At 44.1% G+C, this 24,717-nt stretch overlaps 1 protein-coding gene across 3 annotated transcripts in view; it reads right to left on the bottom strand.

The window, feature by feature from the left end:
* Positions 1–4,084: 4,084 nt before the first annotated feature.
* The window catches only part of SLC25A43 (solute carrier family 25 member 43), a 43,752-nt gene continuing 23,119 nt past the window's right edge, over positions 4,085–24,717 (bottom strand). Inside the window, exons 4-5 of one of the 3 annotated variants that reach the window (XM_049107892.1) lie at positions 12,411–12,545; positions 4,085–4,500 (exon numbers count right to left, since the gene is read on the bottom strand). In XM_049107892.1, the coding sequence (XP_048963849.1) occupies positions 4,363–4,500; positions 12,411–12,545 (273 nt within the window). In that variant the 3' untranslated portion in view covers positions 4,085–4,362. Of the gene's footprint in view, positions 4,501–9,728; positions 11,768–12,410; positions 12,546–22,040; positions 22,216–24,717 lie in introns of those variants that run through there. The other 2 variants (XM_025431376.3, XM_049107894.1) reach the window with 2 other exon arrangements.

Genomic DNA, 24,717 nt, shown 5'->3' with positions numbered 1-24,717 from the left:
GAGACACACAGAGAGAGGCAGAGACACAGGCAGAAGGAGGAGCAGGCGCCCTGTGGGGAACCCAATATGTGACTCAATCCCAGGACCCTGGAATCACAACCTGAGCCAAAGGCAGAGGCTCAATCATTGAGCCACCCAGGTGCCCCTTCCTACTGCTTTCTTTTATTTTTTTAAAGATTTATTTATTTATTCATGAGAGACACAGAGAGGCAGAGACATAGAGGGAGAAGCAGGCTCCTCGCAGGGAGCCCGATGCGGGGCTCGATCCTGGATCCCGGGATCATGACCTGAGCCAAAGGCAGACAGATGCTCAACCACTGAGCCACCCAGGGGTCCCTCCCTACTGCTTTCTATTCCAAAACTCTTTTGCTGTTTCAAGCACTTTCACATTTACTGTTCTGTCAGATTTCTGTCTTACCGCAAAAAGATGATCAAATAATGTCATAGAATTCGTCCCTTTTCAGTCTTTGGGTGCCTAAGTGTAGTTTTATTGAAGATGATATAAAAGGTCATTTCAAAGCAGCTTCATGATTTGGTATTTTGCTAGATCTACTGTAGGCAGGAGCTTTCTTAGTTACTTATGACTTCAAGGAGTTGCTTAGTTGCTTCAAGGAGTCAGAAAGATGTTCTCAAAAGTGTCGAGGTCATAAAAGACAAAGAAATACTGAGGAATTGTCACAGATTAGGGGAGGAGAATGACAGCTTAATGCAATGTGTGATCCCAGGTTGGATCCTGGACCAGAAAAAGGACATTGATGGTACTATTGGTGAAATTTGAATATCTGTAGATTAGTTACTAGCATTCTACCAATACTGTTCTCAGTTACAGTGATTATGTAAGATGTTAACATTTGGAAAAGCTGAGTGAAGGAAATATAGAAATTCTTTATACTTTGTGTGTGTGTGGGCAAAATGTTCATGTCTGAAAGTTAAAAAAAAATTAAAAGAAAAAAGAGAAAAAAAAAAAGGAAGAAACCAGGAGCAGGAGCACAGGAAAAATAGAGACTAATATTAATGATAATGATGATGTTGATGGTAATATATGGCTGGTCAATTCATTAAAAACTCCTCCAGTGAAGCATTGGTGGGGGCTCTGCATTAGTAACTACTGTGTCTCTGGAAGATCTTCAGAATACATGTATAATTAAGAAAGAGGAACTAAAACTAAGGCAATGCCTAGTAATTCTCAAGAAAAAAACTAGGAAGGTCAGAAATGATACAGAAGGCCTCAGACACACACCCAGAATAGGTAATAAAGTGAATGTAAAATGTTAATACAAGCAAGAAAACCCAATTTATAGGTATCCTGCAAACTTGGTAGATCAGGACTTCTGACTGGTATCTGGAAAAGGAGGAGGAGGCCTGGTTCAGAGAGATACCATGTAGAAGGAGAGCAGAGTAGTAACATATCAAGAAGGCATAACCAGTAATTCATTGGCTGGAGGGGAAAAAGCATCCAGTGAAAATGAAAGGGAGAAATGAAAGTGGTTGTGGTCGTGGAAGTATACAAGGAACTGCCTGGTTAGATAACAGCTATGAATAATACTTCATAAAATCGTCACATAGCTGAGAGATGGGGATCAGAAGCAGAAACCATCCGAATACAGGCTGGAAGTTTCATTATTCTGATAGCAGTACATTGGATATGTTCTTGACTCTCTTGTTGATAATTACAGTTCTCAGAAGACAGAAGAATCAGTGAGGTAAATTGCTAAACTGGGCTTAATCCTGACAATAAATAAGGAAGATCCAGTTAGCAAAGTGAAAGTGACAAGAATCTTGGGGAAACTGCCCATACCATCTGGATTTGTTAAGCAGAAGAATTCTGGGCATGGTCAGAGAGGTTAACTAATGTGTGTGTGTGTTGGGGGTGAGGGGGCAGGTAGACATCAAAAAGATCAAAGATAAATAGATTCCCTGGCTAAATACCAAAAGAGAAAAAGGGAAAGAGATTCTAAAGATAAAATTCAAACCTATACACTTCAGAAAAATTCCAATGAGAAATTACAAAGGGAGAGATGAATGTAAGTGTCCTTATAGATTATTCTCTGATGATCTCAGATTTTAAAAGTGCATACATATATAGATGACAGGAGGGCTGGACTTCCAAGGATAAAGACCAAAGAATATCACAAACCTCTAGGAACTGAGTCAGAAGGGCTAAAGTCCAGAGTAAACCCAGGCTTATAAAATAGGATGGACCACAATAAAGGGTTCTAATGTTCTATTTATTGCAAGACAGTTAAGGGATGAGGCCCTAGAGCTTAGTGGTAGCATGTATGGTAAAGAATTGGGGTGGGGGGAGTCTTCATTGACTATGAGTTGGCAATGCCAAAAATTGGTAATGAGTCTTGCGTTGGGCCAAGAGGATGGTGGTGAACAGATCAGGGCCTCTGCTGGCCATCCCAGAGAGATTTATGCTTACTTCTGGATGCCGTGTTTAAGATGACATCAACGAACTAGAACATATTCATAGAAGGCATTAGGCAATAGAAGTGCTTATAAATCATGTCGCATGAGAAATGGCTGAATGAATGAGATACTAGGAGAGTTTTAGGTCAAGGAGGGACATCGTGACTGTGTTTGTGGGGTGCCTGACGGGCTCAGTGGGAGGAGCATGCAACTCTTGATCTCAGGTTGTGAATTTCGAGCCTCATGTTGGGTATAGCAATTAGTTAGATAAACTTAAAAAAAAAACTGTGTTCATAATGAAGGACTATCAGGTAGAAGATGATTAGACATTTTATATGGTCAGTCAACACCAGCCTGGTATCATGAAGGTAGACTTCAGCTGAATAAGAAATAACTTCCTAAAATATGAGTTATTTATGGGTACCTAGGTGGCTCAGTTGGTTAAGCATCTGTCTTCAGTTCAGGTTGGGATCTTGGGGTCCTGGGATTGAGCCCCTGCATGGAGCTCTCTGCTCAGCAGGGAGCCCGCTTCTCCCTTTCCTTCTGATGCTCCCCCTGCTTGTGCTCTCTCTGTCAAATAAATACAATCTTTAAAAAATAAAATAAAATATGAACTACTTAAAGGTGGAATGGATTGCTTTAGGATGTGGGGAACTTCTCATCGCTGGAGATGTTAATAGTTGAGGCAGAATGGTCACTTGTTAGGGACACTGTAGAGATTGTGTTGATTGAAAAGAGTACTGCCCTCTTCCAATTCTAAGAGTCTATGTATCTAATTCTTATGTTTCTATCTATCTTATGTAGTCTTTGAATCTATACATTTGAATGGCTTTGAGCATCTAAGTTAGGGACTCTGAGGCAAAATAGGGAGAGAGAGGTAATTTAGCCCAGTGGTGGGAGGGTGGGCTCTGGAGACACTGCTAGAATTCAAATCTGGTTCTCTCACTTGATGTCAGGCCTTGGGTAAGTTGCTTAAACCATCCAAACTTATTTATTCTGGTGTAAAATGGTAATGATAACAGTACCTATATCTCAAAGTATTAAAGGATTTCTTTTTCTTTGTGCCCATGATTCTCGGTTATGCTGCTTCAGAGAATAAAGAGGTAGGCTAGACAGAGTGGTGGGCAGCAAAGCAAAGCTTGCTGAGTGATGCTACAAAGCTCTGGAAGAGGGAGAGGACCCCAGAGAATTGCCACCAGAGTTTGGAAGTCTGTTTTTTTTTTTTTTTATGGGCTTGTTGGTGGGCTGTTTTAATCTGATTAACCCTCATGGGCCTGTCACCCAATCAGGTTTTTGTCATCTACCTGTCACGTGGGAAAGGGCGGAGGGCTCCTTCCAGGGTGCTATAAAGTCCTTTTAAGGGTGGTTTCCTCTTAGGGCGGGGCCCCTTGTCCCTGCTTGCCTTTCTTCCAGCTATCCTTCATTAGAAGGACATAGGGACAATTAAATGAAATAATGTATGCACAAACAGTCTGGTACATAGAGAGCATTCAGTACATGTTAGATTTTGTAAATACTAAAAAAACACTGGGCACCTGACTGGCTCAGTTGGTAGAGTGTGTGATTCTTGATCTCCGGTTTGGGAGTTCAAGCCCCACATTGGGCATACAGTTCACTTATAAAAAATAAAAGGTTAAAAAAATACTAAGAAAAATACTAATAAAAAAAAAGGTTGAGTAACTCTGAGTTTTAATGGACAAATCACTCCTTGCTTAAGTAGGGCAGTAAGCCAGTTCTTAGTCCCAGATAAGGACCCTACCTATAATCTGGTAACCATATCAGAGACCATTTAAACAGCATTTGAGTGCCTAAGAGGTACCCAGAAGAAGCACTCTCAGTTTTGCCACCTGGCTTGCATTTGTGCTATGGAAGACTGTAATATCAATCACACTGGTGTTTGCCATGCAGTTAGGAGAAAACAATGCTCACTGTCGGCCAATCTTCTTGTCTCTAGTCTCTCATTACTACTTCAGCTTCGGGAACAGTCTTGCTCACATCCAGCTTGCTTTCTTTCTTTTTCTTTCTTTCTTTCTTTCTTTCTTTCTTTCTTTCTTTCTTTCTTTCTTTCTTTTTCTTTCTTCTTTCTTTCTGAGAGAGAAAGACAGCAGAATAGAGTGAGCAGACAAGTTGGGGAGAGAGGCAGAGGGAGAGGGAAAAGCAGGCTCCCCGCTGAGCAGGGATTCCCAACTCAGGGCTTGATCCCAGGACTGCAGGATCATGACCTGAGGTGAAGGCAGACACTTTACCAACTGAGCCCTGCAGACACCACGAAATCCAATTTTTATCACATCTCTTGTGTTGTTGAAGAAATAAGTGACTCCTCCCTCCTTGCTTCGTGGGTCAAACCTAAACTCTTCCACTTAGCGTTTGAAGCCTTTTTCATTCCCATGCCCACCAAGGATTTTATTTCTAGCTCCCCTGGACAGGCTTAGAAAGAATTTGATGGATTCTAGCCCTGGGGTAGCTGCTTAAGACAAAAAGCAAAACAATCTTATTGAGGTATAATTGTCATACGATAAAACTGTACTTATTTATTTATTTTTAAATATTTTATTTATTTATTTATTTTTATTTTAAAGATTTTATTTATTTATTCATGAGAGACACAGAGAGAGGCAGAGACATAGGCAGAGGGAGAAGCAGGTTCCATGCAGGGAGCCCAATGTGGGACTCGATCCTGGGTCTCTAGGATCACGACCTGAGCCAAAGGCAGACACTTTAACCGCTGAGCCACCCAGGCATCCCAAGATTTTAATTTATTCATGAGAGACAGAGAAAGAGAAGCAGAGACATAGGCAGAGGGAGAAGCAGGCTCCCTGCGGGGAGCCAGATGTGGGACTCAATCCCAGGACTCTGGGATCACGCTCTGGGCCAAAGGCAGAAGCTCAAACACTGAGCCCCCCAGGCATCCCCAAAACTGTACTTATTTAAAGCATACAGTTTGATATGTTTTTTACACATGTGTACATCTATGAAATCATCACAATTAAGATAGTGAATGTTTCCATCACCACACTCACAAGTGAATGTTTCCATCACCACACATCACAAGTTCTCCCTCTTTCCCCCAAACAAGCACTGATCTGCTTTCTATCACTATAGTTTGCATTTTCCTAGAATTTCATATAAAACAGAATCATAATGGGGCAGCCTGGTTGGTTCAATGGAAAGAGCATGTGACTCTTGATCTCAGGGTCATGGGTTTGAGCCCCCACATTACTAGAGATTACTAAACAAAATAAACTTAAAAAAATCAATGGTTGGGGCACCTGGGGGGCTCAGTCGATTAAGTGTTCGACTTGATTTCAGCTCAGGTCATGATCCCGGGGTCGTGAGATCGAGCCCAGTGTCAGGCTCTGTGCTGGGTGTGGAGCCTGCATAAGATTCTCTTTCTCTCCCTCTGCCCCCTTACTCTGCTCCTCATGCACACACTCTCTCTAAATAAATAAATAAACCAACAAATAAATAAATGGAACAATACAGTATGTACCATTTTTTTGGGGGGGGCTCTGCCTCTCTCACTTGAAATCAATATATCAATATCTATGTATATATATTTTCTGGACTCATCTGTGCTTTTTTGTGATTCAGTAGCCAGTTCCCTTTCATCGCAAAGTAGTATTTGACTGGATGGATATGCCACATTTTGTTATCTATTCATCAGCGGATAGACATTTGGGTCATTTCCACCTTTTGCCCGTTATGAATGATGCTGCTATAAACATTCCTGTACAGGTTTTTGTGTGGCCCTCTTTTCATTTCTCTGGGGTACATACCTAGAAGTGGAATTGTCAGACTGTCTGTTCCCGCTGCAGGGATGCCACCCTATGGGCTGGTAAGGAAGGGGTGGAAGCCCTCCAGCCCTGCACAATGGAGAACTCAGCCAGAATGTGAGGCTCCTGGACACAGGACTCAAAGTTCCTCTCCACCTTGCTCTCCTGTTCCTGGGAGCCTTTCCCCATACCTGCCAGGGACTTGGCCAGAGGAGGCCCTGGAAGGTGGGAAGGGGCTGGGGAGGAGTAGGCGGGGGTTGGGGGGTGGGGGGGTCAACCTGCTGTTCTTCCTTTAGCAAAGCCCTACCCTTAGCTCCTGGCTTCCTGGCTTCCTGGGAGAAGTCTATCCCAGGAGTGAAGAAAGTCTCTGGGGAGAGAGTATTCTTGTGGCCTGCTGGGAGCCCCACTTGGAGTAGGAGGGAAGTAGGAGCTTGTGCCCTTGCCCTATGGGGCCCAGTGCCTCTGATATTCTGGGGGGAAGGTAGAAATAAAATTGGGTACTTGCTCCAGGAAAAAAAAACTGGGAATGATTGTACCATTTCACATCCCCAACAGCAGAGTACAGGAATTCCAGTTCCTTCCCAGCGTGAGGTCTTAGCCACCACCTCTTCAGTGTCATTTCTTGTTGCCTCCCCCTCCACCAGGACTTTCTATCCATCCACTCCTTCGGTGGCATCTTACAGTCTCTTGGTTTTAAAAGCCATCTATATGTTGATAACACCCAGATTTCTCTCTCCAGCCACGAGTCTCCCTGCACTCCACCCAGACTTGTCCAGATTTGCCCAGGACAGTCCTGGTTTATGTGTTATTATTCTGACATAATTATTAATACTGTTATGACGTATTACTTTCCTACTGCAGCTGTAACAAATTACCACAGACTCAGTGGCTTAGGCAACACAATGATTATCTTACAGTTCTATAGGTCAGAAGTCTGACATGGTACTTACTGGGCTAAAATCAAGGGGTTCTAGCATAGAGGCCCTTTCTGGAGGCCCTACGGGAGTGCCTGTTTCCTGGCTCATTCAGGTTGTGGCTGAATACAACTCCCTGTGGTTGTAAGACTAGAATCCTCTTTCCTTGCTTGTAGTCAGCTAAGGGTTATTCTCAGCTTCTAGAGGCCACCCTATGCCCTGGCTCATGGGCACCTTTGTCTTCAAAGTCAGCAGCAATGAGTCGAGTCCTCCTCATGCCCCATTCCTTCTGCCCCTTTTTCATCTTTCTGACCTCTCTTCACCACCTCCGTCTTCCATGGTTAAGGACTCGCATGATTAGATTGGGCCCACCTAGATGAACCATGATAATCTCTCCATCTCAATGTCCTTACCCTTAATCACATCTGCAAAGTCCCTCTCACCATGTGAGATAAATGGTCACAGGCTTTAGGGATAAGGATGTGGATACCCTTGAGTGGGGAATCATTATTCACAACTGGTCGGACAGTTACATGGCTAGCCTATGCTCTAGCCAGCTGTCTGCTTGACTTCTCTATTTGGATATTTCATGGGCATTTCGAATTTAACTTGTCCAAAAGAGAATTTCTAATTCCTTCCCCCACCAAAAGTCTACCCTACGTTATCAAATGGCAACATTGTCTACCTTGTTAATCAAATCAAAGCCCAAAAACCTAAGTGCCATCTTTGATTGCTTCTTTTTATTCCCTACATTCACTTGCTCCTCAAATCCTGCTGAGTTCAACTCAAAAATATGTCTTGAACCCATTCTCAGTCTTTCTTCTCTCTAATCTATTATCCACACAGTACCCAGAGGGATATTTTTAAAATGAAAATCAGATTATATTGCTTCTATACATAAACCCTTCAATGACTCCTGACTGCATTAATTTTTTAAAATATTTTATTTATTCATGAGAGACAGAGAGAGAGAGAGGCAGAGACACAGGCAGAGGGAGAAGCAGGCTCCGTGCAGGGAGCCTGACGTGGGACTCAACCCTGGGTCTCCAGGATCACGCCCTGGGCCAAAGGCGACGCTAAACCGCTTAGCCACCCAGGCTGTCCCTCCTGACTGCATTTAGAATAAAATCTAACTTCTTTTTCTGAGAGATTTTATTTATTTATTGGACAGAGAGCTCATGAGCAGCGGGGAGTGGAAGAAGCAGGCTCCTCACTGAGCAGGGAGCCTGATGTGTGGCTCAATCCCAGCACTCCGGGATTAAGACCTGAGCCAGAGGCAGATGCTTAACCAACTGAGCTACCCAGGTGCCCTAAAATCTGACTTTCTTTCATGGTGCCAAGGCCACATATAATCTCAAATATCACCTCTCAGAGCAGCCTTTCCTTACTCCCTGACTTAAAATATTTCCCTCATCCCTGCAGAATTCTCTGTTAAAGCATCCTGTTTATTCCCCTCACAACATTACAATCTATAATTACCTGACTTGCAGATTACTTTTTTAAAAAAAAGATTTATTTATTCATGAAAGACACACAGAGAGAGGCAGAGACATAGGCAGAAGGAGAAGCAGGCTCCCTGTGGGGAGCACGATGTGGGACTCGATCCCAGGGCCCCAGGATCACAACCTGAGCCAAAGGCAGACACACAAGCACTGAGCCACCCAGGTGCCCCAGAGATACTTTTTTATTGACCGTCACCCTCCTAGATCATAACCTCCATGAGGGCAAGGACCTTGTCTGCTTCATGTACCACTGTGTCCAGAGGGCCTAACAGTTGTTGAATTGATGTGCGAAACCCAGTCTTCTTACTGTATTCCACTTTTTGCTTGCTTCCATGTGTGTGACACCACCTAGGTCCTACCTTCAACCTGCAATCTCTCTGTGGCTTATTCTACCTCCAACCTATTCTTGACCAACTAATATCTTCTCCCCTCCTTCAAAACTTAATTCAAGACTCATTACTAGCTTCTCTCACCTATGATGACCCCTTTCTTTCTTTTTTTTTTTTTTTTTTTTTAAGTAGGCTCCGGAGCCCAACATAGGGCTTGAACTCATGACCCTGAGATCAAGACCTGACCTGAGATCAAGAATAAGACACTCAGCGAGCTGAGCCACCCAGGTGCTCCTTTGATGATCCCTTTAATCCTTGATTCAGTAGGTATACAGGGAGCCCCTTGGTGGTCTTATTAGATAGACAGTTGTTACCACATTATCATGTCTTCACTTGTATTTGCTTTGTAATCAGAGTCCTTTCCTGTATGTAGGGATGTTTTGTCCTTAAAACTGTGCTGCTCCTGGGTTAATATTGTATCACATGTCTTTCTAATCCTCCTAAAGTACTTAGTCCAGTTTAGTGTACTCTGCCAATCATAAAGCAGAAAAGCAGAACACTCCTTTCATACCCCTGAGAAAATGAAAATAAGCTGGAAGTTTTTTTTAGGAACAAAACTAGAATTTTTTTAAAGTTAATTAATTATTATTATTTTTTAGTAATCTCTATACCCACCATGGGGCTTGAACTCATGACTCTGAGATCAAGAGTCGCACGGTATTCCAACTGAGCCAGCCAGGTGCCCCCAAAACTAGAGTTTTAAGAGTTGTCCTGAAATTAGAAAAAACGAGGCATTCCTTTTTCCCCACTTAACTTTATTGAAAAAGCCAAAACTACAGCTCAGAAAACATTCCTGTGTGTGATAGTAGCTGGAGCGTGGCTGTCCCTCTCATATATGGGTTGAAGAATACACAGAAGATATTAATGTGATGTAAGTAACCTGAGTTAGGATTTTAGATCTAGTATAAAAACATATTTTTTTTCCTGCAGATTTCAGAACTTTAAAAAACCTGTTCACTGAAAGGAAAATGAAGAGTTAATAAATATGGCTATCCGCTGTGGGTAAAGAATGTGCCACCCTCCCAACTGTAACAGATTGGGCTACAGATGAGATCTTCCTGTGTGTATTAACTGCTATTCCTCTGCTATCACTTACCTTAGGTAACAAATGACCAAACAACATTTTTCTTTGGAAAATAAATTTAACATGGAAAAATACTTTCAACATACTGAAAGCCCGTGTGTGTGTGTGTGTGTGTGTAAATTAAAAATTTAATATTATTGTTTTTAATGCATAGGTAAGTATTTGAAAGTATGGTTATATAAACTTGACATGGGGGGATCCCTGGGTGGCGCAGCGGTTTGGCCCCTGCCTTTGGCCCAGGGCGCAATCCTGGAGACCCAGGATCAAGTCCCACATCGGGCTCCCGGTGCTTGGAGCCTGCTTCTCCCTCTGCCTATGTCTCTGCCTCTCTCTCTCTCTGTGACTATCATAAAAAATAAAAAAATAAAAAAAATAAACCTGACATGGAGTTCTCAAGGTGGAACAATCTAAAATTTGATTTTTAAAGCATCGAGTAGAGATGATTAGCCTGAAGTGTTTCTGTTCAGTTCCATTTCTCTTTCTGATATGTGTGTCAAATGTTCTATTTGATCCTTTCTAGGCAATTGGGACATCTTGTGAGAATAACTTAAGTTGACTAATTTATTTTCAGGTTAGGCTTGCAAAGCACGTTAAAAAGGCAGAGAATAAAGGCCACTTCAACTGTACATGACTTCAATTGGAAGAAGGTCTTTGGGGGCATTAAGTGGTCAGGGTAAAAACTGCCTTCCTGAAAAAAGATTGAGATGCTTCAAATTTAAATACAGAAGAACCACCGTTCTACGATGACAGTGATGACTTTTAAATGTTAAATGCTTTAATTCAGTTTCTGATAAGGCATAATTTACACTATAGTGTATGCACTCAGAACTCCTCAAAGATTAGGACTTTCAGAACAACTGTATTAGGAGGACTTGGGTCAAATAGAGCAAAACTAGGCCAGTGTGGGTTAGTTAGTTCAAGCTGTGACCATGTGGCTGAGCTCATGATGTGGTATTTGCTCAGCCACTTCTTTTTTTTTTTTTTAAGATTTTTTTTATTCATGAGAGACACAGAGAGATAGGCAGAGGGAGAAGCAGGCTCCATGCAGGGAGCCTGATGTGGGACTTGATCCCAGGACTCCAGGATCATGCCCCGGGCCAAAGGCAGGCGCTAAACCGCTGAGCCACCCAGGGATCCCTGCTCAGCCACTTCAACTGCATGTCACTTTGAGGTCATGGCGATGCCCTTTCTTTGGTGTCCTGTGAGTTGCACATTTACAGAGTGTAAATTGCACATTTCGTGAATGCTAGATTTTATTATAAAATCTGGTGGAATGCCGCCACGAAACAGTCCTGTTGGGAAGCTTTCCTGTGGCACGGGTGTGCACCAGGTCATCAGCTTGGAGCTTGGAGCTGGTATGTGGCTGAATCTTCTCATTTCCAAGAGCAGCAGATGGGCATATTCTCTTGTCATTCCATGAACACAGGATTATGAAGCTACATTTTTGTATGATTGTAACATGCCCTAACTGTGCTTCTTGTTCCATTCAGTTTTAAAGGGTTGGTTTTTTAGACTTTAGCTGTCCAGTTTTGAAGAACTTTTTAAATTCCCGTAATTCCTGGGGCTTCAAACTCTGATCCACCCCTGGGGTCAATTTATAGCTCAGAGGAGACACAATGTAACCATTTTGGTAAAGACAGATTCTCTTGCAGAACTCAAAGGTGCCAAACATAACTCCAAAATATGGAACTATCTGTTTAAAAAGAAATGAAAATCATGTTGAAATCTTAAAAAGACAACTGTCAGTGCATCTGCAGTCAATCTGGACCATGGTAAATGAAGGCAAAGGCTGTGGACAATTCTTTTTGGCATCAGGGAAGATGGCAGAATGAAAGCTGGCACAGTGTGGGTGGGGGGAGAGGAAGGGCAGAGGTTAAAGGGCATGCATGGCCAGGATGAATATGCCTGAAGACAATCTGATACTTGTGTAAGGTTAGTCCAAAGTTCTTAACCTTTTTTTTGTGGGGAGGGAGGGTGGGTCATGAAATTCTTTGGGAATGTGATGAAAGCTATGGATCCTCTCCCCAGAGAGATGCACATAGGCACATAACTACACGTTTCTGCATACAATGTTGGGCTGGGGGATTAGGTTCCCCTTAGGAGTCCATGAGCCCCCATGTCGGGAACCTCTACACTAAATGCTCAGTTCCTCTGGGATGGGGTGTCAAATGCCCCACCACTGCACAGGGTCCCCCTGTCTCAGGGCTGACCCCCAGCCTGCACTCATGGGCCTTGTGCCTCCATCAGTGCTAGACGGGGGGTCTCCAGGCCACCTGTAGGGGAGTGGCAAGGGAACAGGCTAGCATTGGAAGCAAGAGACTGACCACCCTTCTCACCTTCAGCAAGTTGGCTGTCAGTCCATTCCAGAGGGCCAGGACTCCTTGGGCTTTGACTATCTGCCGGAAGCAGTCCACTGCTCCTGAGAAATGGACATCCACTCCTCCGTGGTGGGGAAGGTGTGGGCTCTGAGCCTGGCAGGAAACATAGAAGATGGGACATAGTGATTTTGTCACCAGGAAATAAATGTTCTAGTCCAAGAAGCCAGGGACTCGAGTCTGGGATCTGCTTGCTGTGTACCTGGCCCAGATGCTGGCCAAGAATGGCTGCCACAGGGCGCTTGCTTAATGGGCTCAGAATGAATATTACCACACAGTGAAGTCACGACACTCCGTTCACATATTTGTGGCCTATTTTGCTTGGAAGGAAGCAATAATTCAGGACAGACTAAGCTTCATACTTAAAGTTGGTTCCCAAACTATGCCCCCCTGGACGTGATAAACATTCTCCTACGCCCTTAACCTTTTTAAAGGGCCCTCGCCCCAGGTCTCCTTTTCTTAACTGATGCCTCCTCTGTGACGCTCTCAAGAGTGGGCTGCTCATTTCTCCACACCACAGGAGGTCCCAGGGTGAAGAGCAGAGTGACAGCAGCATTCTTCTAGCTTCTTGCTGTCCCCGGACTCCTTACTCCTTCACGCTCATGCCAGAATTCTCCGCTGTGGCTCATGGCCCTCAGCCACACTCCTTGTTGCTGCCATGTGACTCTGGGCACATACCTAACCCTCCAGATCCTCAGTTTCCTTCAACCTGCTTCATGGGGCTGTTGTGAGAATTCAATGAGATATGCATGTAAAGCGATCAGCAGTGTCAGGCACATGGTAGGGATCAGTAAGTATGAGCTAGCATTGCTATTACTATTACATAGATAGTATGCCAAATCGGGGTGCCTGGGTGGCTCCCTTGGTGAAGCGTCTGCCTTCGGCTCAGGTCATGATCTCAGGGTCCTGGGATTGAGCCCCCATGTCTGGCTCCCTGCTGAGTGAGATATCTGCTTCTCCCTCTCCCTTTGCTGCTCCCCCTGCTTCTATGCTCTCTTTCTTTCTCTCTCTCTCAAATAAATAAAATAAAATCTTAAAAAATTCAGTATGATAAATAGCAACACAATACCTTACCTAAAGGACTAGTCCTCCACACCCACCTCTGAAATCTTGCACTTCAGAACCTCTGGGTCCACAGTGTCCTCATCCATCGGCCCCCTCCCTTGCTGGTTCCTGTTTTTCATTAAGGTTAGATCATTAAGCCCCCAGGCACTTGCCTCCTCATGTATCCCCCAGGGCACCAGTTCCCTGCTGGCTTCAGTGGCTTCCTTTTCCAATCTTAGCTGTTTTTTGTGCTCCTACCCTCCAGATCCTTTCCCCTGGTCCTTCAGTTGCTCTCATCCACACATGCCTTCTCTGCCCCAAGCCACTGAAGACGAATCCACAACAGGGTACATGGGCACCACTAAAGTTTCAAAGTTGCCAACCTATGCTGGGCCTTCATACTGTGAACTAAACCTTCAAAGCTTCCTTGCCTGTTCCTCAAGGTGGCTCCACCAAGCCTTCCCACACCCCTTGATGCCCAGCACCCCGCACCCGTTCCTCTGCTCTAGGTAGGTGACCTGGTCTCCTGGTTCATAGAGAAAACAGATTGTACAGGGACGCAACTTTTGCTTCTTTGCATAAATATCTTTTCTTCCCACCTCTGCCCTGGACTTCATACCTTTGTCTTTTTGTTTTGTTTTGTTTTGTTTTAGATTTTATTTATTTGAGAGAGAGAGAGACAGACAGGCAGGCAGACAGACAGACACAGAGCATGAGCAGGAGGAGGAGGCAGAGAGAGAGGGAGAAGTGGACTCTCCACTGCGAAGGAAGCGTGATGTGGGACTTGATCCCAGAACCCTGAGGTGATGACCTGAACTGAAGGTAGACGCCTGCCTAATTGACTGAGCCACCCAGGTGCCTGATCTCATACCTTTGAACTCCTCTTGGGCATTCTTCCCTAGAGACCTGACTTTTCTCCTTAGCAAATGCATAAACACAAGTCCCTCTCATTTACAAACTCCTGCCTCCAATCTTTATCCTTTAGATACAGTCCAACCTCTCATTCCCACATTAATATATAGTAAAATTATCTTCCTGCAGGGTAGAGTTCTAAGAGTTTTAACACACATACAGTTATGTGACCACCATCACAATCAGGACACAGAATTGCTCCTTCTGCCCCCACAGTTCTCATGAACTGCCCCTTTGCTGTCAAGGCCTCCCCCATCCCCAGTCCTGGGAAGCCACTGGTCTCTTCTCTGTCCCTATCATTTTGCCTTTTGAGACTATCATCTAAATGGAAGCATATAGCATGTGACCTTTTGAGACTGGCTTCTTTAAGTGGTTTTTTGAAAGTCTTATTTATTTAATTGATCTTTACACTCCATGTGGGGCTTGAACTCACGATCCTGAGATCAAGAGTCATACACTTTTCTGACTGAGCCAGCCAGGCCCCCCCTTGAGACTGGCTACCTTCACTCAGCACGTTTCTGAGATTCATCCATGTTGTGGTCATCAATAGTTTCTTCCTTTTTATTGCCGAGTAGTATTCTGTTGTGTGGCCGTAGCACCGTGTGTTTGGCCACTCATCTGGTAATGGACATCCATTCCTCTTATTGTTTGCGCTTCTTCTTGAAACAACAGTAGACTCTGGCTGACTCCACTTCCGCCCTCCCTACTCACTGCTCTACTCACTGCAGTCTGGCATCTGTGCCCATTACTCTGCTTGCTGTTTCCAGCCAGGCCTGCATTATTTCCCTGACTTTCTTTTTTTCCAGAGCACTCACTGCCTTGTAAGATTTGGTATTATTTACTCATTTCTTTTCTTATTTGTCTGCTCCTCCAACTAGAATTTTAGCTCTCTGGGAGAGGGGATGATTGAGTGTTTGGTTCACTACGTGTATTTCAGTCTCCTTAACACATAGCAAGTGTTCAAGGAGTATTTGAATAAATGAAATATATTCACTTAGGGCCTCTTACCTGCCAAATTCAGTAGATGGTTTTTTGTGGATATTTTCGTATTGGATTTTTGGGGCAGTGTTTGGCACGAATAACCAGTGACTTTTTGTCCTCCTCAGTTTATACAACTTCTCTAGGAAATGCTACCATAGCCATGGCTTTAGGTACCATCTACAGTTAGATGACTTCCAGGTCTTTCTCTTTGGCCCTGACCTCCCACCCTGAGCTCCATAATCAAGCATCCAGTTGCCTGCTGGACATCTCCACCTGTATAGCACACAGGTTCTCAACACTTGACACACCTAGAACTCATTGTTGCCTTTCACCTTGGCCACATCAAATTTATGCTTTCTTCTGTACTTCTATCCAGCTAGCTAGCTAGCTCCATGCCCAGCACGGAGCCCAGTGTGGGGCTCAAACTCATGACCATGAGATTAAGCCCAGAGCCAAGGTCAAGAATCAGACACTTAACTGACTGAGCCACCCAGGCACCCCTCTTCTGTATTTATCTCAGTAAATGGTACCACTGTTCAACCTGCTACCCCAGGCCAGGGACTTGGGATTTGCTCACTTTAACTGCCCTAGCCAATCAATCATCAAGTACAATCAATGTTATCTTTTAGGGGTACCTGGGTAGCTCAGTCAGTTGGGCATCTGCCTTTAGCTCAGGTCATGATCCCAGCATCCTGGGATCGAGCCCCACATCAGGCTCCCTGCTCAGCAAGGAGTCTGCTTTTCCCTCTCCCTGCTCGTGTGCTCTGGCGCCTTCTCTCTCTCTCCCTCTCAAATAAATAAATAAAATCTTAAAAATAAATTTCATCTTCTAAATACAGTACTTCTCAGATCCATTCCTTTTTCTACATTCTCAGCTGCCACTCTCTTAGTTCAGGCTACCACTATCTCATGCATCTCATGCATGGATCACTGCAGCAGTCTCTTCCTGGCCTCCTGGACCCACTCCTGACCTTTCCAGTGCATTCAGAATGCATTTCTAACATTTCAGTAGGGACCACTGACTCCTTCACTGACTTTTCTACCACCTATAGGATAAAATCCAAGTTCCTTAGAATGACATACAAAGCCCTTAAATGACTTTTCCTAGCATTAAAAGCATTGTTCACCCCCTGCACTCCTTTGTAATATTTCTGTACTTCTATTAGCTCCCATTATCCCCTATGAAGACTTTTCATTTATTCAAATGTTTATTGAGCACCTACTATGTGCCAGGCACTGAGGATAGAGCAGTGAACCAAACAGGCAAAAGTCCCTGTTCCCCACAGAGCTGAAATTCTAGTTTTTTTGGGGGAACAGACAAAATAAATAATGATACCAAATATTAAAAGGCAGTGAATGCTCTGAAGAAAATAAAGGCAGGGAAAACATGCAGGGAGTGCCTTGAGAGTGTTGAAGTCTTTATTAGGGTGGTCAGGGAATACTCAGCAAGAAGATGACATTTGAGTAAAGAGCCAAAGGAAGAGAATTGTATAGTTATCTGCAAGGGTCCTGGGGCAGGAACATGCCTGGGATGTTAGACAAAAAGGAAGCCAATGTGGTGGGGATGGAATGAACAAAAGAGAGAGTAATCAGACATGGCATCAGAAAAGTAACTGACGACTAGATCATGACCGGATTACGATTGCATCACGACTGGATCCCATAAGGCTGGTAGGCCGTTGTAAGTATTTCAATTTAATGAGTGAGAATGGGAGATGCTGCTGGGTTTTCAATAGAAGAGTGACATAGCCTACTTAATATTTTAATAGGATCACTTTGGCTGCTGTGTTGAGAAGATTCAAGGCTGGGGTAAAGGGTAGAAGGATTGAGAGAGACTGGTTAGGAGATTATAAGCAGGGGTAGATGACTTCAAAGTTTCTGGAGTCAGTGGGGGTTTATGACTCCTGAGCAACTGGTAGATGGAAGCACCATTAACCAAGATGGGAAAAACTGGGAGAAGCAGGTTTTTCTTGGGAGGGTGTGTGGAGACATCAGGAGCTCAATTGTGTGATACCTCTGACATCTAAATGGAGATAGGGAGTTGGCTACACAAGTGTGCAGCTCAGAAGAGAGAGGGTCAGAACTAGATGGTATTGAAATCCAGGAGACTAGATGATATCACTCACGGCTCAAACTTGGGGATACCCTGACATTCAGAAGCCAAAGAAAAGAGGAAGACTGGCAAAGAAGACTGAGAAGGAGCAGTCAGCTTTTAGAAGGGAAACTAGGCAAGGTGATATCTCGGAAGCCAATACAGGCACTGAGTGCATCACAGGGAGTGGTGAGCCCTTGATGGCCACAGAAGATGATGACTGAGCCTGACCATTGGATTTAGTGACAATGGAGGTCACCATTTTTACCTTAAGAAGAGAAGTTTCTATTGAGTAGTGAGGGCAAAAGTCTGATTGGAATGATTCAAGAGAGATCACAAGAGAATGGCTGGAGATGGCGAACATGGACAGCTCTTTCCAGGAGGTCCCTTTCACCATATCTGATCCACATGCCTGTTTTTCCCAGGGGGCTATGCACTCTATAAGGACTGGTCTTATTCATTTCTGTATTTCTGGTGCCTTCCCTAGCAGCTGGCACATGGCCGGTGCTCAGCGAACGGTTTGCTGAATAAATGACTGAAATGCTCAGTACAGGAGTGGTCTGGAATTTTAAAAGCATTTTGACATAATGTTCTGCACAAACTATAAAAATAGTGGGTCAAAACCTATACGATAGAGAATCCTTTTAGAAAACAAGGATCACCAAAAAAAAAAAAAAAAAAAAAAAAAAAAAAGAAAGAAAGAAAGAAAAGAAAACAAGGATCAGGGCAGCCTGGGTGGCTCAGCGGTTTGGTGCCTGCCTTCAGCCCAGGGCCTGATCCTGGAGACCCGGGATCAAGTCCCACGTCGGGCTCCCTGTGTGGAGCCTGCTTCTCCCTCTGCCTGTGTCTCTGCCTCTCTCTCTCTGTCTCTATGAATAAATAAATAAAATCTTTAAAAAAAAGATTTTATTTATTTTTCACGAGAGACACACACAGAGAGGCAGAGACACAGGCAGAGGGAGAAGCAGGCTCCATGTAGGAAGCCTGATGCGGGACTCGATCCGGGGTCTCCAGGATCACACCCTGGGCTGAAGGCAGGTGCTAAACCGCTGAGCCACCTGGGGTGCCCTGGGCTAAGTGATTTGATCAAGGTCATATGGCTAATAAGTTACACATTTTATTCTAGTTCATGTTCTTTCCCCTAGGAGACTGTGATCCCTGATGGCTGGGACTATGTCTTACTGAGCTTCTCTTTTCTCCATCCTCCATAAAACTCTGTAGTCTGCATGAACAAATTACAACCAGAGAAGTAGTGCTAAAACTCAATTTTAATCACTGAAACAAACTACCCGGAAGTTCAGGCCTTATGAACTGTAGATTTTTGTTGTTTCTGACCGTGAAGCCTGGCCCTTCCTTTGCTCTCATTTTGGTTCCTAGATCTCATTACTCCAGGCCCCAATAACCCTGAACCCCCAAACCACAGACTCAGATAAAAAAGGGACCTTAAGATATTCTAGTCCAATGGGGAAACCCGGCTGGCTCAGAGGAGCCTGCGACGCTCGATCTCTTGGTCGTGAGTTCGAGTCCTACATTGGGTATAGAGATTACTTAAAGATAAAATCTTTAAAAAAAGATATTCTAATCCAAGGACTTCATTTATAGATGAAAACCCAAGATCTTGAGAGGAAGACTGACCGAGAGTGACAAAAGCTGAGACTCGAGCCCTTGGGCCATTGCAATCTGCCCTCTGGGACCCTACCTCTCACTGATGCCCTGCTCTTGGTCTCTAGGTTTCAAGACATAAAATGACAACGTGTGCTGCACCTGACACCTACCTAGCTTGTGCCCTTGCAGGACACCCCACCCTGCCACTTGCTGTTGCTTGGCCCTGGCAAGGACAGTCATCCTCTTTCTCATCAGACTTCAGCCTCTCTCATGAACCCCCACCATAAGGGCATTCGGTAAACAATAAAGAAAATGTCACTAATTCCAATGTGTATGTACATGTGTGTGTGTGGGGGGGGTAGTTTAAATTAGTGAAGCCTAAATATGAAATTTCGGAAGAATATTCCATTTGATTATATATGACTGAAACTAGATTGACAGAGGGCAGCAGAGTGTTGAAACTTTCTGGGCGCCTATGTTCACGTGGAGCTGAGCAGTTTGTGGAAGCCTACCTGGAGCATGAGGTCTCAGGCATGGGTTTTACCATCACACAGATCTGGATTGGAACCCTGTCTCTTCTCCTCACCAGCTCTGTGATCGTAAGCAAGTTCCTTAATGTCTCTTAACTTCAATTTCCTCATTTCAAAAATGGGGGGAATAATACCTCATGCTGTTTATATTATTAATTTCCTTACCAAACCCTGGGTTGTTATTATAATTTTAGTGCCATGCAAATTAATTAGGTTCCACGGTTCTTCATTTTATATGAAAGATTGTTGTATCTTTCCTCATTAATCCAGCTCGAAGGATTAACATCTTTTTTTTAAAGATTTTATTTTTACTTTGATTTTTATTTTTTAAAGATTCTATTTATTTCAGAGAGAGACAGAGAGAGGAAGACAGAGAGAGCACACTTATGTGTGAGGGGGGAGGGACAGAGGGAGAAGCAGATTCCCTGCTGAGCAGGGAGCCTGATGCAGGACTCGATTCCAGGATCCTGAGATCATGACCTGAGGGCAGACGCTTAACCAACTGAGCCACCCAGGTACCCATAAAGATTTCATTTTAAAGTAATCTCTACGCCCAATGTGGGGCTTGAACTCACAACCCTGAGATCAAGAGTCGCATGCTCTTCCAACTGAGCCAGCTAGGTGCCCTTAAAGGGATCGATGTTCTTTGCTTTAACCATATAAAGTCCTGTATCAAGGTGAAGGGTGAACCTCTGGGTTAGCCCTTCCCTTTGGGGTACAGTAACAGTCAAGTACAGATCAGAGTATGAGAAACAAAACATGAAATGGACAAGCTGAGTCTCCCAGCCTGGAGTTTTAGGAGTCCAAATGGTCAGGGGTCTTTGGTGAATGTTTTACTTTAAAGTGTTTACTTGGACATTGTTGTAACCTGGCCTCCTTTACTTCTTAACCCACCAATAAAGAACCATGGCCAAATAGATAGTACAAGCTTCCTTTCCCTTTAGAATCTGCCAAAGACTTGAAGTTCCTTCTGCTACTGTGAGACTGACATATTGAAAAGAGATTATGTTCATGCAGGAAATTAACCTTCTTATTCTGTTATGAAATCATATGATTGATTTATCTTCTGCTGGTTTCCAGTAAAACTACAAAAAAAAGCTCTGAGTCATGAGTCAAGGCAATCATTATGTAATCTGATGCCCCTCCCCAACTAAAACAAAAAAGACACTAAGCAAGCTATATGAGTTACAGAACAGGGCAATTATAATCAACTTGTGATGAATCAAGGACCACCTATATTCAATCTTAGGAGCTTAACCATCTTCCACATGCCTTTACTTCACTCCACCTTTGCTGCCAAGCCACCATCATTGCTGACATGGACCATTATGCCGCTCCCTTTTGGTCTCCTTGGGACAGAGGGTTTTGAGACTACTTGCCTGGCCCCCTATAGTCCATTCTCTTTAGAGTCACTGGAGAGATTAAAAAAAATCAGATCTTTTTATTCATCTGCTGAAAATATTTCAATGAAAAAAAAAAAGAAAATATTTCAATGACTTTATAGAACACTTAGAATAAAGTCTACATTTATTACTGTTACCTACAAGCTGTGGTGGTAATGTAGTGGTAAATATTTAACAACTGATTCTCTGGGGAGAAAAAAAAAGCCCTGAGCTGTAGCATTTGCCAGTTTCAATGGTGTAAATACTCCCACATGGCCGATTTCAAGCTACCATCTGTGAGGTCCACCAGCTCCTGGATTTCCTGCAATTCAATAATCAGCTCTCCTGAGCCAATAGGAGCTGGCTCTAGCACACTACAGAAAGTTGTAAGCCCTACACGATCAGCTCCTGCATACTTCTTCAATGTGAGCAAGGGATTGACACGATTTCCTTACCCATCCCTACACCTCCAGTCTCTGCCCTCTCCAGCCCATCCTCCACACTGCAGCCAGGTATTATTCCAAACTCACCAGGTGGTTTCATTGCTTTGCTGCGAAACCCCTCACCAACTCCCAATTTTCTAAGAAAAGTCTTCTAAAGAGAAAATTAACAGAATTCAAAACCCTCTACAATTTGGTGGCCACCTGTCTTTCCAGTTTTATTTTCCACTACCAGTCTGTGATAGTTAATTTCATGTGTCAAGTTGGCTAGATCATGGTATCTAGATACTTGGTCTAGCACCAGTCCAGATGTTGCCATAAAGGTATTTTTAAGATGAGATTAACATTTATTTATGTATTTTTTATTTATGTATTTTTTACTTGAAGTTTTAATTTTAATTCCAGTTAAGATATAGTGTTTATATTAGTTTCAGGTGCACAGTATAGACATTCAACACTTCCATAAACTCTACATCCAACATGGGACTCGAACTCACAACCCTGAGATCAAGAGTTGCATGCTCTACTGACTGAGCCAGCCAGGAGCCCCATCTCTCATTTTTTTTTTTGAGTGGTGGAGGAGGGAACAGAGGGAGGAGAAAAAATCATTTTTATTTTTATTTATTTTTTTTGAAAAAAATCATTTTTAAAAATTAAAAAAAATTTAATGAAGTTTTCTTCTTTTTCTTCTTCTTCTTCTTTTCTTCTTCTTCTTCTTCTTCTTCTTCTTCTTCTTCTTCTTCTTCTCCTTCTCCTTCTCCTTCTTCTTCTTCTTTTCTTCTTCGGGGGCAGAAAGAGAGGTAGAGAGAGAAGCCCAAGCAGGCTCCATGTCCAGCATGGAGCCAGACGTGAGGCTCAATCCCACCCACAATTCCAAGATCATGACCTGAACTGAAATCAAGAGTCCGATGCTCAACTGACTGAGCCACCCAGGCACCCCTCCTATCTCTTATTTAAAAAAAAAACTTTATTGTAGGGGTGCCTGGCTAGTTCAGTTGATGGAGCATGTGACTCTTGATTTCAGGGATGAGAGTTTAAGCCCCATGTTTGGCCTAGAGTTTACTTATTTTTTTTTAATTTTTATTTATTTATGATAGTCACACACAGAGAGAGAGAGAGAGAGAGAGAGAGAGAGAGAGGCAGAGACATAGGCAGAGGGAGAAGCAGGCTCCATGCACCGGGAGCCCGACGTGGGATTTGATCCCGGGTCTCCAGGATCACGCCCTGGGCCAAAGGCAGGCGCCAAACCGCTGTGCCACTCAGGGATCCCTGGCCTAGAGTTTACTTAAAAAACAAACAAACAAACAAACAAACAAACAAAAACCCAACCCTTGGGCAGCCCGGGTGCCTGCTTGACTGACTGAGCCAGCCAGGTACTCCGGAACTCATGGTATGATTTTTAAAGATTGATTTATTTGAGAGAGAGAGAGAGAATGGGCAGGAGAGGCAGAGGGAGAGAGAATCTCAAGCAGACTCCATGCCAAGTATGGAGCCCAACACAGGGCTCAATCTCATGATACTAAGATCACAACCTGAGCTGAAACCAAGAGTTGGGCACTTAACCAAGTGTGCCACCCAGATGTCCCACTCATAGTATTTTTGAATAAATGCCTTTTCCAGTCTCAAACTAAAGGACTATAAAGGCAAGCACAGATTTCTGGCTGTCCCTTCCTATGGACAATATTTGTGTGCCCCAACATTCATTATGTTGAAGTCCCCATGTGATGGTATGTGGTGGTGGGGCCTTTGGGAGGTGATCGAGTCCTGAGTGTGGAGCCTTCATGAATTTGTTTATGCATATCTTTGCATAGGCCCTCTTTGCAGAGATTCGGAGGAGATACTGGGGCCCTTACAAAGAAAGACACCAGAGATCTCTCTCACTCCAATCTGTGAAGACACAGCGAGCAGGTAGCTGTCTGCAAACCAGGAAGTGGGTTCTCACCAGACAACCAATGTGCCACTACCAGAACTGTGAGAAGTAAGTTTTGTTGTTCCAGTCACTGGGTCTACGGTATTCTGTTATTGTGGCCCGACTAAGATACCTTTGGAGGAAGAAGGAATGGTAATGGCACGTATGGGTGCTTCTCAACCCATTGCTGCATATGAGACTAACCAGGGAGGCTTTTCAAAATCATCAGTGATCGGGATCCATCCCCAGAGATTGTGATTTAGCTGACCTAGGGTGAGGGCTAGACGTGGGCAGTTTATTTCGGATGTGCATACAGGGTCGAGGGTCAGCACCGTAGGCCCTCCCCAGCACAGGGCAGCTTGGGGTGCAGACCTGAGACCACCTGCCTGCTGCTGACACTGACAGCACATGGGCCACTCACCATCTGTGATGACCTGGAGCTAATGCTATGACCCTTCCGGGCCTCAATCCCCTCATCTGTAAAATGGGGATAATCGTAATATCTACCCTGTAGGATTGTTGTCAAGATTAAATGAAATCCACATAAAGCCCTGAGGCCAGCATTCGACGTGTAGCAAGTGCTACGCAAGTAACCATCGTGATGAATGCCATTATTATTTATTATCTGAACTTGGAGAAGAGACAAGTTTACTGAAGACCAGGCCAACTCACCAGACTGAAGCTCAAGACTACCGTTTGCCTTAGCTGTAGCTTACTAGGAAAGAGAAATGAAACCTGTCAGGCTGCTATTCACGAGGGCCTGAACTTGCATCTTCCTGTCACACAGACCCGAGTAACTGTCGTGTACAACTATCCCAGGACAGGCATGCTGCAGAATGTGCCGGGGCACCATTTGGAAAACCACAGAAGACCTGGCCCTTCATTCTGGCTCTGCCCATATCTGGATGATCTTGCTCAGCTCCTGAAGTTCTTTGAACCTTGGTGTCCTCACATATCAAGTAAGAAGATTGGCCCTGAGAGCCTCTCTTGCTCCTCCGATCCCTGCTGCTGGCCTGCTCCACACTCCTTCCCGCCTCTAGGACTTTGAACCTGCCCTTTTCTCTACCTAGCCCTTACCTCTCTTACTGATCAGAATACACATCGCTTCTTCAGGGCCATCTTCTCAGACCCCCTACCCCCTGGCCTAAATCAGAAGCCTAGGAAACACTTCTGATGCCCTGTGTTTCCCCCTCAGGGCCTGTGACACAGTTTGTCATGATTTAGTGTATAATTATCTCATCCATGTCTTTTCCCCTCACCCCACCTCCAGGGCTGGAGACACCACAAGGGCAGTGATCATGTCTGTCGTGTTTGTGGTTTTATCCCCAAAGCCAACCAACAAACATGCTTAGTACATGTCTGTGCTTAACACA

Source organism: Canis lupus, chromosome X (assembly GCF_003254725.2).
Source record: "Canis lupus dingo isolate Sandy chromosome X, ASM325472v2, whole genome shotgun sequence".
In the NCBI taxonomy this organism is placed as follows: Eukaryota; Metazoa; Chordata; class Mammalia; order Carnivora; family Canidae; genus Canis; species Canis lupus.
Note: the sequence above shows the minus strand (reverse complement) of the source record. Positions and strands in the feature narration are given on the sequence as shown.